Source organism: Saccopteryx leptura, chromosome 1 (assembly GCF_036850995.1).
Source record: "Saccopteryx leptura isolate mSacLep1 chromosome 1, mSacLep1_pri_phased_curated, whole genome shotgun sequence".
Taxonomy (NCBI): domain Eukaryota; kingdom Metazoa; phylum Chordata; class Mammalia; order Chiroptera; family Emballonuridae; genus Saccopteryx; species Saccopteryx leptura.
Window position 1 is genome coordinate 14,125,231 of NC_089503.1, and position 16,858 is coordinate 14,142,088.

A 16,858-nucleotide genomic window follows, 5' to 3' on the forward strand; every position below is an offset into this window, starting at 1 on the left:
ATCAGCCTTTGATAGAGTTCTCATCAGACTCATTCCTCCCTCCTTTCTTGCTCTGCTCTGAATTCCCTGGGAGCTGACCCCTGTGGGTGGGATCTGCCAGGCTCCAAGAGCACTTGTCTCTGGCTGGCTTAAACCAACAGAAGGCACTGTGGAGAGACCAGAGGGTGAAAGGCAGGGAAAGTGAAAACATTTTCCCCCAGTCTGTCTCTCCTCACAGTCTCTGTCCACAGTTACAGCTTCTTTACGGTTTCAGCTGGAGCAAAATAGGGCTGCCACAGTCCCAGCTTCTGCCTGTTGACCCGGGCCCCTGGGCTCTGGTCACTCTGCCTCTTTGCTTTGTCCCATCGGCCTAATGACTTCCTGCTGTGGCTACTGTCTGGGTTCCCTCAAGGTGTCTCCTGTTTGCTTTCTAGCTCTCCCATCACTTGTGTAATCAAATTTCTGAATTAAGTTCCTTTTGCTTACTCCTAATGTTTGTATTTTCCTGAGTGGCCCTCAACTGATACACTTCCACTTACTGAATGATACGTTCTGGGTAGACCTTTGTGGGAGAGTGAGGTGAAACCCGGGTGATCTAGTAAATATGGAGTGGACAGACACAAATCCCCAAGGCTGGTATAATTCAGAGCAGAAAAAGCCAGCCTGAACAGAGAGAGCATGAGACTCAGAAACTAGATTCTTGCATTCTTTTTTTTTTTTTTCTTTCAGAGACAGAGAGAGAGTCAGAGAGAGGGATAGATAGGGACAGACAGACAGGAAGGGAGAGATGAGAAGCATCAATTCTTCGTTGCGACACTTTAGTTGTTTATTGATTGCCCTCTCATATGTGCCTTGACCATGTTGCTACAGCAGACTGAGTAACCCCTTGCTCGAGCCAGCGACCTTGAGTCCAAGCTGGTGAACTTTGCTCAAACCAGATGAGCCCACGCTCAAGCTTGGAGTCTTGAATCTGGGTCCTCCACATCCCACTCCGACGCTCTATCCACTGTGCCACTGGCTGGTCAGGCTAGATTCTTGCATTCTGTGTTCACCATGTCCTCTGGTTCGCTTGAATGAAGCAAGCACTGCTTTGGAGCTTGACAGTATATTCAATACCAGCTGTGAATATAACAATGGAATAATACTTCTATCGATAGTTAGTGTTATATCAGTAGCATTGTGACCAATAATTTAGAAATGTGTCTTTTATATGTCAATATACAAAAATAATTTTACTTAGAATGTTATATTGTGGACTTGATTCCTATTAAGGTATTATGACAATGATTTACTTCCCTTTACACACTTCACCAAGAGTGTAGGTAAAAACCAATGAGAATTCTTTGAATAAACACACGTATGCCGTCACTGGGAGATGGACAAGATTTTAGGATTATATTTAACCTGTATAAGAAACTACATTTATCCTCCCCTGGGGCACAGGGCAGCAGACGTGCTCACTGCCCAGCCACCCTTGTACCTCCGAGACACATCTCTGTGGCAGCAATTACTAAGGGTTACACTGGAAAGACTTGTGAGGCCGAGCTTCTCTGCACTTTCCCTGGAAACCTCCAAAGAATGTCACTTGTCTACCGGACCGTTTTTGTTCCTATATTAAAATAAATTTTTAAAAAAAATCTTATGCCTGGCAGGAGGCCATGTTGTATCTAAAAGACAAAGCCTTTCATTTTAGAAGGCACATATCTACCTTCCTCTTGTATTTTCCTTGTTGTTAAATCATATTGTGCCCAAGAGCCAGTCTTGTTTTCCTTAAGAGAGAAAAAGATACATTTTTCCTTCTGCTTTTTTTTTCTGGTTGGTAATGCATAAAAATAAGTAAAGTAGTAAAGCTATGTTTTCAATGTTGAAAATATATTTAGTGAAAAACTTAGAATATATGGCTTTGCATGTGTGTGCATGAGAGAGGGAGAGAAAAAGAAGAGTCAGTTTGGTGGGCAGTTTACTGAGCTCTCTTGGCTAATGTTGATTACAGACATTACTTGAGTCTATTGTCTGTATAATCCAGTTTTTCCACTTCTCCAAATTTACTCTGTGGGAATAATCAAATGTGGGTACAAATATTTATTTAGCAATATTGATAACAGCAAAAGCCGGAAACAGTCTAGGTGTCTAACAATAAATGATTGGTTTAATAAATCATAGCATATTATATATACATTTGGAATGTAGATAGCTTTAAACATCATTTAGAAGATAGTTCAGCCTGATGAGAGAGAGCACAAGCTTCGCAGACTGCAGGCCAAACCAGCTGTGTTATGTAGAGCAAAGTTTTTGCCTTCTCTGAGCCCCAGTTTTGGTTTTTGTCTTTTTCTTTGTTTTTGTTGTTGTTGTTTATTGTTTGTTTGTTTTTCATCTGGGAGTGATAGTACCTCACTCTTAAGGTTGTTATAAGGATTTAAAGAGGACATGTGTAAAACCCTTTACAGAGGGCCTGGCTGAGTGTAAACACTCAACAAATGTTAGCTATTATAGTTGCAAAGCACAGATAAAGGATATGCATAAGGGTATGAAAAAACATCTATCTGCAACAACAGGACTGGTGGTTGAATTTTTTTTCAACTGCTTTTCAGCACTTATCAATGTGTTTATAAAGTGTTTCTCTTATGTGTTACTATAATGCATTACATTAACCCATTTAATGATCCATCCTTGAATGACTTAGTATAAACACTACCTAGCTGTGGTATTTTTAAACACACATCTGCTATTTTCATAAAAACTTCATTTCTCTTCTCTTCTCTCTCTTTCTCTTTAACAATTATGCAAGTATTTTAATAGGATCTATATTCTGTGTCTTGGGTCCAAATTTTGAATTTATTAATAATTTATGCATAATTATATGGATCTAAAATCAACATCATATACATTATCTGAACTCTATCAGGGATCTGCGAACTTTTACTATAAAGGGAAAATAGTAAATATTTAGCATTGTGGACCATAAGGTCTCTCTCTGTCACAACTGTCCAACTCTGCAGGAGAACAGCTGTACATCGTGTGACTGGGTGTGGCCACATTTGGCCCATGGACCTCAATTTATGGATGAATGCCTTTTCTATGTTCTCATTTACTTTTTGTCTTTCACCTAACTGAGAGGAGATCTAATACTTGAAAATTTTTAAAGAATGTTATTAAAATAATAATAAAAAAACACCCACATTTCGACCTCGGTGTTAGAGCACTTTTCAGAGCCTGCTTCGCACCTGGCCATTGGGGCGAATGGCGGGCAGGCTCCGGGTCCAGCGCCTTTCTTCAGGTACTAGAACAATAGTCAGTGTTCAGGATGAGCAGAGGGAGACATGGGGGCACATTGTTAGTCTAGTATTTATATTTCAAAATACTCTTTGTCTCTTAATTTTACTGACATCTAAGCGTTTAAAGGTTAAAGCTGCTTTTTCTGGTATTTTATGCGTGGCTTAACAATCATTTGAATTTTGATGTGTTAGCATGTTTTTTGTGTTTTTTCTTTCATTTTTTGCTTTTTTTCTATAGTCAAGTCCAGGAGCCAAAGGAATCACCACCAGCTTCTAAAACCTCAGCAGCCGCACAGCTGGATGAGCTCATGGCCCACCTGTGTGAAATGCAGGCCAAGGTGAGCACAGTCCCTGTGGAAAGCCTTCGGGTTTTTTGTTTTTTGTTTTTTTTAACCCAGCTCTGCATTCGCCCTTGAAGAACACTTCTCAGTTGTCATTTATTTTCCCAGACTACATTGAATTCCATGGGCAAACTCAACTTTGTGCTTTGTATTATCTGGGCACAAAAGAGACTGATCCAGGGACTGATCTCAAGGAGCGTAGAGTGTGCTTGGTAAAATGAGGCATGAGCCTCTGTAACATTTATAGAATAAAAGTCAGGTGGTTTATCAAAATATGTGGAGCAAACATCAGGAATGCAGAGAGGTCAAGGAGATTTCATCGGAGGTGGGCATGGGTGTGGGACAGACAGACTCTAGGAATGGAAAGGGTTTGGACTCAGAGAGAGAGAGAGGAGGCCCTCCCAATTGGAGCGCGCCCTGCAGGCCTTGGCCTCTGATGCTGGATGAAGCATGGCAGGACTGTGAAGGGGACCTGCCTGAGCAGGACAGAGGACAGTGGTGGACAAGCTGGGGCAGAGCTATGGGGATCAAGGGTGGATTTCACAATAGGAGCTATGAGGAATCCCAAGCCCCACGTTGAGATAAAACCCATCTCCTTGTTCTAGCCTCCAGAGCACAGGTGGTGAGCCCATGTGGCCTGGCAGGGAATGGCCATCAGATAAACGGCCTTAGGAACTTATCCAGGGAAATGGCATCTAGGATGCTGATCAAGTAGAGAATACAACCATTCTGAATAGGTCGAAGGACTTGATACTGCACACATGAAGTGACTGAAACCATTTCAAGGCAATATATAAAAATGTGTGCAGTTGGTGAGGGAAAGAACCTTACCTTTGTGGCTCCTAATACCTAGGACAGTTCCTGACACATTGTGAATAATACACACTTATTAGAGGGCCAAGTGAATAAATGTCAGAAACAAGTTTTCTCTAATGTCTACGATAGAGCTGAGCGCATTCGTTATTGCACTGTACATCTGGAAATACTAAAAAAAAATCTACATTAAGTTTAAACTGTGTGGTGTTTTCTAATTGATTTAGCATGTGCCTTGGTTTATTTACATTTTAAAGTATCTGTTTATTTTTTAAAAATTTTATGCGGTGACATTGATAAATCAGGGTACATATGTTCAGAGAAAACATCTCCAGATTATTTTGACATTTGATTATGTTGCATACTCATCACCCAAAGTCAAATTGTCTTCTGTCACCTTATATCTGGTTTTCTCTGTGCCCCTCTCCTCCCCCCTCTTCCTCCCTCTCCTTATCCCTCCCCCGCCCAGTAATCACCACACTCTTGTCCATGTCCATAAGTCTCTTTTTTATGTTCTATCTATGAATGGAATCATACAGTTCTTAGTTTTTTCTGATTTACTATTTCACTCCATATAATGTTATCAAGGTCCATCCATTTTGTTGTAAATGATCCAATGTCATCATTTCTTATGGCTGAGTAGTATTCCATAGTATATATGTACCACATATTCTTTATCCAGTCATCTATTGAAGGGCTTTTTGGTTGCTTCCATGTCTTGGCCACTGTGAACAATGCTGTAATGAGCATGGGGCTGCATGTGTCTTTACGTGCCCATGTTTTTGAGTTTTGGGGGTATATACCCAGTAGAGGGATTGCTAGGTCATATGGTACCTCTATTTTCAGTTTTTTGAGGAACCACCATACTTTCTTCCATAATGGTTGTACTACTTTACATTCCCACCAACAGTGGATGAGGCTTCCTTTTTTTCCACAGCCTCTCCAACATTTGTTATTACCTGTCTTGTTGATAATAGCTAATCTAACAGGCATGAGGTGATATCTCACTGTATGTAGTTTTGATTTGCATTTCTCTAATAGCTAGTGAAGATGAGCAAATTTTCATATATCTGTTGGCCATTTGTATTTCTTCCTGGGAGAAGTGTCTGTTCATGTCCTCTTCCCATTTTTTTATTGGATTGTTTGTTGTTGAGTTTTATGAGTTCTTTGTATATTTTGGATATTAGGCCCTTATCTGAGCTGTTGTTTGAAAGAATCATCTCCCATTTAGTTGGCTGTTTTCTCAGTTTCTTTTGCTGTGCAAAAGCTTCTTAGTCTAATGTAGTTTCATTCATTTATCTTTGCCTTCACTTCCCTTGTCTTGGGAGTCAAATTCATAAGTGCTTTTTATAACCAAGGTCCATGAGTTTAGTACCTATGTTTTCTTCTATGTATTTTATTGTTTCAGGTCTTATATTTAGGTATTTGATCCATTTTGAATTAATTTTAATACAAGGGGACAAACTGTAGTTGAGTTTCATTCTTTTGCATGTGGCTTTCCAGTTTTCCCAGCACCATTTGTTGAAGAGGCTTTCTTTTCTCTATTGTGTGTTGTTGGCTTCTTTATCAAAAATTATTTGACCATATATATGTGGTTTTATTTCTGAGCTTTCTATTCTGTTCCATTGGTCTGAGCGTCTATTTTATGCCAATACCATGCTCTTTTTTTTCTTTTTTTTTTTTTTTTTTTCATTTTTCTGAAGCTGGAAACAGGGAGAGACAGTCAGACAGACTCCCGCATGCGCCCGACCGGGATCCACCCGGCACGCCCACCATGGGGCGACGCTCTGCCCACCAGGGGGCGACGCTCTGCCCATCCTGGGCGTCGCCATGTTGCGACCAGAGCCACTCTAGCGCCTGAGGCAGTGGCCACAGAGCCATCCCCAGCGCCCGGGCCATCTTTGCTCCAATGGAGCCTTGGCTGCGGGAGGGGAAGAGAGAGAGAGGAAAGCGCGGCGGAGGGGTGGAGAAGCAAATGGGCGCTTCTCCTGTGTGCCCTGGCCGGAAATCGAACCCGGGTCCTCCGCACGCTAGGCCGACGCTCTACTGCTGAGCCAACCGGCCAGGGCTCCAATACCATGCTCTTTTGATTGTCATGGCTCATAATATAATTTGAAGTCAGGTATTGTAATGCTCCCAGCTTTGTTCTTTTTCCTTAGGATTGCTTTGGCTATTTGAAGTTTTTTATAGTTTCATATAAATCTGATGATTTTTGTTCCATTTCTTTAAAAAATGATATTGGAATTTTGATGGGAATTGCATTAAATTTGTATATTGCTTTCAGTAATATAGTCATTTTGACTATATTTATTCTTCCTATCTAGGAACAAGGAATAGTTTTCTATTTCATTGTATCATTTTAGATTTCCCTTAACGATGCTTTGTAGTTTTCATTATATAGGTCCTTTACATTCGTTGTTATGTTTATATCTAGGTATTTTATTGTTTTTGTTCCAACCATGAAAGGCATTATTTTTTTGAGGTCATTTTCTGATGTTTCATTGTTGGCATATAGGAAGGCAATGGACTTTTGTATATTAATTTTGTATCCTGCTACCTTACTGTATTGGTTTATTGTTTCTAGTAGTCTTTTTGTGCAGTCTTTGGGATTTTTTGATGTATAGGATCATATCATCTGCAAAAAGTGACACCTTTACTTCTTCTTTTCCAATATGAATGCCTTTTATTTCTTTTCCTTTTCCGATTGCTCTGGCTAGAACTTCCAGCACTATGTTAAATAAGAGTGGAGAGAGTGGACAACCTTGTTTTGTTCCTGATTTTAGGGGAAAAGTCTTCAGTTTTATGCCATTTAATATGATGTTAGCTGATGGTTTATCATAAATGGCCTTTATTATGTTGAGATATTTTTCTTCTATACCCATTTTGTTGAGTGTTTTAAACAAAATTGTGTTGTATTTTATCGAATGCCTTTTCTGCATCTATTGACAGGATCATATGATTTTTGTCCTTTGTTTTATTGATATGGTGTATTACGTTAACCGTTTTACGTATGTTGAACCATCCTTGTGATTCTGGGATGAATCCCACTTGATCATGATGTATTATTTTTTTAATGTGTTGTATTCAATTTGCTAGTATTTTGTTTAGTATTTTAGCATCTGTATTCATTAGAGATATTAGTCTGTAGTTTTCCTTTTTTGTGTTGTCCTTGCCAAGTTTCGGTATGAGGATTATGTTGACCTCATAAAATGTGTTTGGTAGTATTGCTTCTTCTTCAATTTTTTGGAAGACTCTGAGTAAAATAGGATCCAAGTCTTATGCTTGATAGAATTCACTAGGATAGCCGTCTGGCCCTGGAATTTTATTTTTGGGGAGGTTTCTGATAGTTGTTTCTATTTCCGCCCTGATTATGGGTCTGTCCAGGCTCTCTGCTTCATCATGATTCAGTCTAGGGAGGTTGTATTTTTCTAGGAATTTAGTCATTTCTTCTAGATTGTGAAATTTGGTGGGATATAGTTTTTTGTAGTATTCTACAACAATTCTTTGTATATCTATGATCTCTGTGGTGATTTCTTCTCTCTTTTTTTGATTTTGTTTATTTGAGTCCTTTCTCTTTTTTCCTTAGTGAGTCTTGCCAAGGGTTTATCAATTTTGTTGATCTTTTTCAAAGAACCAGCTCTTTGTTTTATTAATTTTTTCTATAGTTTTTCTGTTTTCTATTTCATTTATTTCTGCTCTGATATTTATTATTTCTTTCTTCTGCTGGTTTTGGGTTGCCTTTGTTCTTTTTTTTCTAGTTTCTTAAGATGTGAAATTAAGTGGTTTACTTGGGCTCTCGCTTGTTTGTTCATATAGGCCTGTAGTAATATGAACTTCCCTCTTAAAACTGCTTTTGCTGCATCCCAGAAAGTTTGATATGTCATATTGTTATTTTCGTTTGTCTTTATGTAACTTTTGATATCTGCTTTTATTTTTTCTTTGACCCATTTATTTTTTTAAAGTATCTTTTTTAGTTTCCACATTTTTGTGGGTTTGTTTACCTCTTTTTTGCAGTTGAATTCTAGTTTCAAGGCTTTATGATCAGAGAATATGCTTGGTATAATATCAATCTTTCTGAACTTGTTGATGTTATTTTTGTGGCCCAACATATGATCAATTCTTGAGAATGTTCCATGTACACTAGAGAAAAATGTATACTCTGTTGCTTTGGGATGACATGTCCTATAAATGTCTATCATATCCAATTGTTCTAGTGTTTCGTTTAATGGCAATATTTCTTTATTGATTTCCTGTTTGGATGAACAATCTAGAGCAGTCAGTTGTGTATTGAGGTCTCCAAGTATGATTATATTTTTTTCGGTTTTTGTTTTTAGGTCAGTCAATAGCTGTCTTATATATTTTGGTGCTCCTTAGTTTGATGCATATATATTAAGAAGTGTTATGTCTTCTTGATGAATGTCCCCTTTATCATTATGAAATGACCATTTTTGTCTCAGATTGCCTTTGCTGTCTTGTAGTCAGCATAGTTAGATATGAGTATGGCTACACCAGCTTTTTTTTTTTATGTTATTTGCTTGGAATACTGTTTTCTAGCCTTTCACTTTGAATTTGTTTTTATCCTTGTAGCTCAGTTGTGTTTCTTGTAGGAAGCATACAGTTAGATTTTCTTTTTTAATCTATTCTGCTATTCTGTGTCTTTTTATTGGTGAGTTCAATCCATTTATATTTAGTATAATTATTGACACTTGAGGGTTTCTTATTGCCATTTTATATATTGCTTTCTGATAGTTTTGTATCTTGTTTGATTCTTCTCTTTTGTTTTTCTACCAGTTGTTTTTATTTGGTTGTAATCCATACTTCTTTCCTCTGTTACTTCTTTTTTCAAGCCATGTGCTTCAGTGGTGGTTTTTTCAGGAGTCATTACCATTAAGTAATGGAAAAGGTATCTATCATATTCATTGTAGTATATTATCTCATGAGTGCTTCTGCACTTCATCACCCTTTGCTACTGTTGATCTTTGTCCTCTCCCCTTTTATGTTTTTGTTGTCACAGATTAAATTTGATTTTATTGTGTTCCTGATGGAGCTTTTACTTGTGGTTTTGTTTTGTTCTTTGTATCTGTTCAGAAAACTCTCCCTTTAGTATTTCCTGATGTGGGGGTTTTCTGGTGATAAATTCCCTCATCTTTTCTGTATCTGTGAATGTTTTTTATTTCTCCTTTGTATTTGAAGGATAGCTTTGATGGGTATAGTATTCTTGGCTGGAAGTTCCTCTTCTTCAGAACTTTAAATATTGGAGTCAACTCTCTTCTAGCTTGTAGAGTTTCTGCTGAGAAATCTGATTGTAATCTAATGGACCTTCCTTTATATGTTGTTTCATCTTTTCCCTGGTTGCCTTGAGAATTTTTTCTTCATCATTGGGTTGTGCTAATTTCATTATGATGTGCCTTGGAGTAGGTTTGTTAGGGTTAAGATAACTCAGTGTTCTGTTAGCTTCTTGAATTCGAGGCTTTAGTTCTTTCCACAGGCTTGGGAAGTTCTCATCTATTATTTGTTTTAATATGTTCTCCATTCCATTTTCTCTCTCTTCTCCTTTTGTTATACACATTATTCTTATGTTGCTCTTCCTAATGGAGTCAGACAATTCCTGTAGGGCTTTCTCATTTTTTTTTTAAATTTGTGATTCTCTATCCTCTTCTCTCTTTAGTGCCTCTAGTTGCCTGTCTTCTATGTCACTAATTCTCTCCTATATTTGGCCTGTTTTATTAGATAAGCTTGTTACCTCATTTTTCAGTTCATGAATTGAGTTTTACATCTTTGTTTTTATTTGTTTTCATAGTTTAAATTTCCTAGGTGATGTATTCTGTTTGTTGAATTGTTTTTTGAGCTCCTTAAATTGCCTTTCTGTGCTTTATTATATACCCTTGAGTATTTTTAGGATTTCAATTTTAAATTCTCTGTCATTTAACTCCAAGTTTTCCAAGCTATTGAAATTTTTTTTCTATAAATTTTTCCTCATCTTTCTGAGGTACCTTTTATCTTTTGTATCCATGATATTTGATTTCTTTTTCCTTAATGGCATTTGAGAGTGGTATTGTTAATAACACTCATAAGAATTGATAAAGAATTTAAAAAATATTCATATAAATAAAAAAGTTATAAAAATTGAAAAAAATTTTTTTTGAGAAAATACAGTGAAAAACTGAAAATTATATTGTGTTAAATGGAACAAAAACTACATAGAACAAAGGGCCTGAGTTGGAGAGAAGTGACAAAGAGGCAAAAAATGAGGTAAGAACCCACAAAATTCTACAAGGAAAATACTAGATCAAGAATAAAATAATTTGTTTGTAAATGATGGCCAAATGAGAGATATAGTGAAAAAGAGAGCATAAAAAATGAAAAAAAATTACAGTGAAAAATGATTATTCTATTGTATTAAGTGGAACAAAAACTACATAGAATTGAGAGCCAGAGTTGGGGGGAATACTAATGAGATAAAAAGTGAAGTAAAAAGCACACAAAATGCCACAAAGAAAAAATTTAAATCCAAAATAAAATTATTTGTTTGTGAGTGAGGATCGAATGAGAGGAAAAGTGAAAGAGAAAAGAAGAAACCAAAAGAGAGGGAGAAACAAAGAGAAAAGAAAAAAATAAAAGAGAGAGTTAAGGTTTTTGGAATGTAACCCTCAAAGAGAGAAAAAAAAATGGAAAAGGTAACACCTATAGGTTATGAACTTCAAAATGGAAAGAGGATAAAATAACCAAGGTGGAAGAAAAAAAAGATACAAAAATGAAAGAAAAAAATGGAAAAAATTATAAAGACTGTGGAGTTTTCCTGGTTTTGAGAAGTTATCTTCTTCCTTTTTCTTCTTTCTCTTTCTTTTTGGCTGGTGGCACTGTACCCCAGGTTCTGCCCCTGTGGCACTCTTAGACAGAGATTTGCAGTTGATGTGTCACTATGGCAACAACATAAAAGAGGCCTCAGTTTTGTTGATAGGTGGGGCTTGTTAGTGTTTGCAGGCTTCGACAATGGGAGAGTCCATTTTCCCAGAGCCTCTCCCCAAGTCTCTCCTTCCTGAACCAGCAGCCTGGGGACCCAGCTGTGAAGTTGCTGCTGCCACTGCCTGGAAGCTCTAAGAACTGCCAAATCCTCTCTCTATCCCCACTCAGTGCAGGGTTCTGGGTAAGGCTTTGCCAGCCCAGGCCACCAGCATAATCAGGCAGGGCTGGGAGTTGATTGCTCTTCAGGTGTCTTTCTATGAGCCTCCAGGTATGTCTAGTATGCTTCAGCACTTCATAGGACTACTCTCCCAGGCTTTTTGCACTTTGTAACCTGTATCAGCTGGCAGGAAGATGCCCCAGTCACTGCCTACAGAACAAGAAGTCTTAAAAGCTGCCAAGTTCCTCTTCCAGGTCCTTTTAAAGTACAGCCCTGGGTATGAAAGCTGTGCAAACCAGAGCCACCAGCTTAAGCAGGCAGGAGGGCAAGCTGACTTCTGGTCAGGCTCCTTTCTAAGGTTCCCCGGTATGTCTAGTTAAATTTGCCTCAGCGCTCTGTGGGTCTGCTCTTCACAGGCTTCTCCCTTATTGGGAATCCTACAAGCCCAGCCCACCCAACTTCTGCAGTGTTCTCTGAGGTCTGTTCTGTGGGAATGTGTTTTTTAACTTGCATCAGCTGGCAGGAAGTTGCCCCAGCCACTACCTGCAGAGTGAGAGGCCCTAAGAACTATCAAGTCCCTCCTCCAGGTTCTCTTAACTTTCAGACCTGGGAAAGAAGACCTTGTTAGCCAGAGCCACTGCCAATGTAAGCCAGCTGGGCAGTGAGCAGACTGCGGGTTAGGCTCCTCTCAGCGATCCGCGGGTCTGCTCTCCAGAGGCTGTCTGCAAGCTGCCTTCATGCCCTTCCCCCCAGAACTTTCATAGTATTCTTCCCCGGGAACGTGCTTTGTTAGCCTGTATGGTTGGTGGAGGTGCCCCGCCCGGAGAGGTCTGGGCATAGGAAAGCTGGGTTTTTTGCACTCCCCGTGCGCTGTTGTTTGGGGAGCAGGGATGATACAGAGACTCTGGTTACAGCCCACACAGAAGGCCGCTGCTGACAGTCTCCAACCCAGCCCCTCGGTCCGGGAACATGGATGCCCATGCCCGAGGTACCAGGAGGATTCACTCGTGTACTGCTCATACTTGCCGATCCGGAGACCGGGAGTAAACAAAGTCCACTCCATAGGCAAGCCAGGGTTTGCTGCTGGTGTTAGCTTCATGTGGGCTGAGCTGCAGGCATATTCTCTCCTCAGCTTGAATCTCTCTGCCCCAGCCCTCCCTTCCTCTCAGTTCCAAGTGAAAAAAGTTTCCTTGGGTCAGTGAGGGAAGCGGAATACTCCGTTCTCCGTCCTATTTCCTTCAGAGTGGTTTATATATTTAGCCACCTTTTCACCCAATTGTACCTTTGTTTGATGTATGTGTATTTCAGATGCTCCTGGAATTTTTTTTTTCTGTTTTTAGTTGTTGAATTTGTTGAAAGTTCAGGGAGAGGTACTGGGAGCCCCCTTCATGGTGCCATTTCTCTGACGTCACTCCTCTGTTTGTTTTTTTAGTAGGCCATATATTCATATTGTACAAAAATTAGAAACATGTAAGTCTGCATGAACTGTTGTCCCTTTCTCGGTCCTGTCTGCAGCTATCCCGTTCTGCCCCCTGGAGGTAGACAGCAGTGCTTGCTGTTTCTTACCTATCAAGTCAGAAATATTCTGGAACATACAAGCAAATAGATACAGATGTAAATATAGATATATTATTATGGGGTTGTTTTTTTTTTTGTGTGTGTGTGTGTGTGTGTGTGTGTGTGACAAAAACCAAGAGAGAGACAGAAAGAGAGACAGATAGGGACAGACATAAAGGGAGAGATATGAGAAGCATCAATTATTCGTTGCCACACCTTAGTTGTTAATTGATTGCTTTCTCCTATGTGCCTTGACCCGGGGGCTACAGCTGAGCGAGTGACCCCTTGCTCAAGTTTGTGACCTTGAGCTCAAGCCAGTGACCATGGGATCATGTCTATGATCCCACACTTCAGCCAATGACCCTGCACTCAAGCCGGATGAGCCTGTGCTCAAGCTGGTGACCTCAGGGTCTTGAACCTGGGTCCTCTGCATCTCAGTCCGACACTCTATCCACTGTGCCACCACCTGGTCAGGCTATTATTGTTTTTACTGAGTTATTTTTCACTTAATATTGGTCACCCTCACAGCTCTTTTAGATGTTAACCTTTTGAACACTGATCTTTTCAACATTAACTAATGTCACGTAATAAAGGAAGAAGGAAATCTGTCAGATGATAAAAAGTTTCTTGAAGAGAAACGAGCATTTTGGATTAGTGAGGTATTGTGAGGTTATTCCTGGCAGTGAAAATAGGATAAGTAGAGGCCTGAAGTCAGACTGCAAAGGATTGCATTCAGGAGGCTGCAGGGAGCCTGGCTGGTCTTGAACAATGGAGGCTTTTCACTGAGGGATAAAGACAAGATTGGAAAGGTAAAGTGAGGTCAGCTGTGGGAAACTTTGGGCGTCTGTGTGATGCATGCAGATCTGATGCTGGCAGCAGAGACAGCCGTTGTAATTTTCTGATCAGGAAGTATTAAATAGAAGGAGCAGTGGCCCAGTTGGAAAGGAGTGAAGAGAGATGGAATCCGGACTTGAGCTGATGAAGGATAAATTGGGCATGTTTTCTGTAATTTGAGTCTTTTCCATTGACTATTTTATAATGACTATTTTGGAATTTTGCTTCCATAACTACAATCTATCAGCAAGTCTTATCAGACAACTTCTCACCACATTTTCCATTAGCATTGAGTCAAGTCATTATTTTTGGTTTGAGCCTTTATAATAATCTCCCACCTAACCAGGGCCTCTAATTCCACTCTATATTCAATTCCTCACTCAGCTACCACAGGGGTCTTATAAATCAGATTCTTTCACTCCTGCATTTGAAACCCTCCACTGTCTCCATCAGCCTTGGAATACAACTCAAACTTTAAAAAATTTTTATTTATAAAATTAAATTTAATGGGATGACATTGATCAATGAGTACATAAGGTTTCAGGTAAATATTTCTATAGCATTTGAACTGTTGATTGTGTTGTGTGCCCATCACCCAAAGCCAAATTATTTTCCTTCACTATAAATTTGTCTCTCTTGACTCCTCTCTGTCCCACCACTATTCTTCCCCCTCTGCTCCCTTCCCTCTGGTAACCAGTTCACTTTTATCTATGTCCACGAGTCTCATTTTAATACCCCACCTATGTGTGAAATCACATAGTTCTTAGCTTTACCTTTTTGTGTGTGTGTGTTTTTTTTGTTTAGTGAGAAGAGGGGAGGCAGTCAGACAGACTCCTGCATGCACCTGGACCATGATCCACCCGGCATGCCTACTATGGGGCAATGCTCTGCCCATCTGGGGTGCTTGCTCCATTGCAACCATTGCCATTTTTTAGCACCTGAGGTGGAGGCCATGGAGCCATCTTCAGCTCCCAGGGCCATCTTGCTCTAATCGAGTTATGGCTGCAGGAGGGGAGAAGGGAAAGAGAGAGAGAAGCGAGAGGGGGAGGGGTGGAGAAGGATACGGGCGCTTCTCCTGTGTGCCCTGACCAGGAATCGAACCTGAGACATCCACACGCCGGGCCAACATTCTACCATTGAGCCAACCAGCCAGGGCCAGTTCTTAGCTTTTTCTGATTTACTTATTTCACTTAGCATAATGTTCTCAAGGTCCATCCATGTTGTCATAAATGTCACAATGTCATCATTTCTTATGGCTGATTAGTATTCCATTGTACATATGTACCACATCCTCTTTATCCAATCCTCTATTGAAGAACTCTTTGGTTGTTTCCATGTCTTGACCACTGTGAATAATGCTGTGATGAACATAGGGTTGCATATGTCTTTGCATACCAGTGTTCTCAAGTTTTTTGAAACCCCAAGCTTTTACCATGAAGGTAAAAATGTGATCATTGTGATCTTTGCCTTCGTCTCCATCATCCTCTCCTGCCACACTCAGTCTCCCCCATCTGCTCTAGCCCCACTGACCTTTCTTACCTATTTATAATGTACTAAACTATTTCCTTCCCCTGGGCCTCCCCTCCCTCTGTAGTGCTTTTCCCACAAATATCAATATTTCAACTGGTTCCCTAAGGACATGATTCAAATGGTCACTGAAAAGATCACATCCTTAGAGGTCCTTCTCTGATCACCCTCATCTCAATTCTTCCTCACCATCCCACCCTCTGTCACTTTTATCTTGATACATAACATCTCCCTTTCCTATCTCACATTGCATCATACAGTTATTTTGCTTCATTGGCTCTTGTTTATCACCCAGGAAATGTGGACTTTATGAGGGAAGACATTTGGTTGCTCTCGTACACTGTCTTAACAAGAGCCCAGAGCAGGAATTGGTACAAACTAGGTGCTCAGGAAATACAGCAGAATAAATGAATAAAGAGAAAATTGTTGACCTGTGGTCCTCACAAGAGCCAGAAAAAATATGATCTTCATCCACTCAATTTCCTATGGTCAGGAAAAGATTTACAAATGAAGAAAGATGAGTCAGATTTCATTCTGAATGGAGAAAAGATGAAAGCATCTGTACTGGCATTACAATGTTGGATTCTTCCATACCTTGATGAAAGCTTCAGGAAAGACTAAGGGGTCAGTCGGTAGCGGTGAGCCCACAGGGTCATGAGGAAGATGCCACTGAGAGTAAATGTCCCATGAGACTGACTATCTTCACGGTTCTCTCCTTGGTACCAGGTTGCAGTGAAAGCAGATGCCAGCAAGAAGCACTCACCTGACAAGCAGGAGAGCAAGGACTCCCTGGACTCGATGCTGGGGGGTTTGGAGCAGGAATTGCAGGACCTTGGGATTGCCACAGTGCCCAAGGGCCATTGTGCTTCCTGCCAGAAACCAATCGCTGGAAAGGTGGGATGGGCCAGGATATTGGTCCGACAGCCATCTATGTCTCTTTGTGTGTCTGTCTCTGTCCCATCAAAGATTGCTCTTTCTCCTTGGATTCCAAGACCTTTTAATAATAGCTCATAATTATGGACCACTTACAGTGCTCTAGGCACTGAGCTGAGTGCTTTACAAGGATCCTCTCATTTAATGGTCACATTAGTCCTTAAATGAGACTTTGTTATTGTTTCCTTTGTGAAGATGAAGAAACTGGGGACTCCGAGGAAGTTAACTGATCAGCAAGAGATAAAGCTAGGATTTGAACCCATGAGAGTCTAACTCTCAATTTTAAGCTTTACCCTTTTTTTCTGTGCTGCCTTTAACAAGAGGAACTTTCTCACTGCCCCCTCTGTGCAGACATTTTTAGTTTACATTGGTCACGTACAATTTTCAGCTGCACTCAGCTCTAAATTGTGGGTTGCTCTGCTCACCCTTCACCGAAACCATCCCAGGGCTTTGACTCCACACGGGGTGTGGGAGGA

General features: G+C 40.0%; 1 protein-coding gene across 1 annotated transcript in view; it reads left to right on the forward strand.

Moving 5' to 3' along the window:
- The window catches only part of LPXN (leupaxin), a 42,272-nt gene that overhangs the window by 14,286 nt on the left and 11,128 nt on the right, over nt 1-16,858 (forward strand). The window contains exons 4-5 of the mRNA XM_066360411.1: nt 3,493-3,592; nt 16,176-16,343. Of these exons, the coding sequence (XP_066216508.1) occupies nt 3,493-3,592; nt 16,176-16,343 (268 nt within the window). The remainder of the gene's footprint in view (nt 1-3,492; nt 3,593-16,175; nt 16,344-16,858) is intronic.